At 34.7% G+C, this 882-nt stretch overlaps 1 protein-coding gene across 1 annotated transcript in view; it reads right to left on the reverse strand.

The window, feature by feature from the left end:
- The window catches only part of LOC119593770 (YTH domain-containing family protein 3-like), a gene marked incomplete in the record, with an annotated part of 24,099 nt that overhangs the window by 10,229 nt on the left and 12,988 nt on the right, over nucleotides 1-882 (reverse strand). The window contains 2 exon segments of the mRNA XM_037942789.1: nucleotides 66-179; nucleotides 463-485. Coding sequence (XP_037798717.1) covers nucleotides 66-179; nucleotides 463-485 — 137 coding nt within the window.

Consider the following 882-nt stretch of genomic DNA (forward strand, 5'->3'; position numbering starts at 1 on the left):
TGACTGGAATCACTTTTGTCAAGCCTATTAATTAATCAAACAGGTCTTTCAAATAGTATACCAACCTGGTAAGGAGTTGAGGTCATATAGTAAGACGACATATACGGGTCAGAAGCAGCTGCAGCCGCGGCCATCGAAGATGTCATGGGACTAGTGTAACTCTGGAATGAGGAGTAATTCTGCCCAGAAATTAAACTGAATTCTTCCAGCAGAATACACATATCTTAAATCAAATCCAAACACTGAGCAATATTTCACAGAGATGAATCATGCACATGTACTGGATATAAAGTTCTTCTCACTGAATAAATATAAAAATAAACATACATACATGTAGTCTACATTTAGCACTTGACAGTTCAACTGCACCCAAAATATATATCATACACATTCAGACCTCCATACACTAGTCTACATTACCAAACACTGTAGTGATGTCGCATTAAAGTTCACGCAAGTTACCTGGTCTTTCGGCCCATTTGGCACTGCAAAGGAAACAATTTTGGATATTATTATCATTATCAGGGATGGCCTATTCATACCATATTGTTTATAAACCCCACTCACTTTTCCATGTAACATCTTCCTCAAGGTGTAAACAACTAAGAGACATACATCCTATATTTAGGCAAGCTCAGGTGAGGACACAGGGAAACCACACCAATATTCCCATAGTTATGATGATTCCAAAATGCATCAGGTATTCAGAATGATTATTCATAAATGGCAATTGTAAAATCCTCTAAATTATATTCACAAAGATGTCAAAACAAAAATATACTAGCAAAATTAAACTTAATCATTATACTAATAATAATAAGTATAAAAGAAAACTAAAAGGTACAAATATATATTACCAATGTAACCCTTTAAGAAAGCCAG

Source organism: Penaeus monodon, chromosome 32 (genome assembly GCF_015228065.2).
Source record: "Penaeus monodon isolate SGIC_2016 chromosome 32, NSTDA_Pmon_1, whole genome shotgun sequence".
NCBI classification, from domain to species: domain Eukaryota; kingdom Metazoa; phylum Arthropoda; class Malacostraca; order Decapoda; family Penaeidae; genus Penaeus; species Penaeus monodon.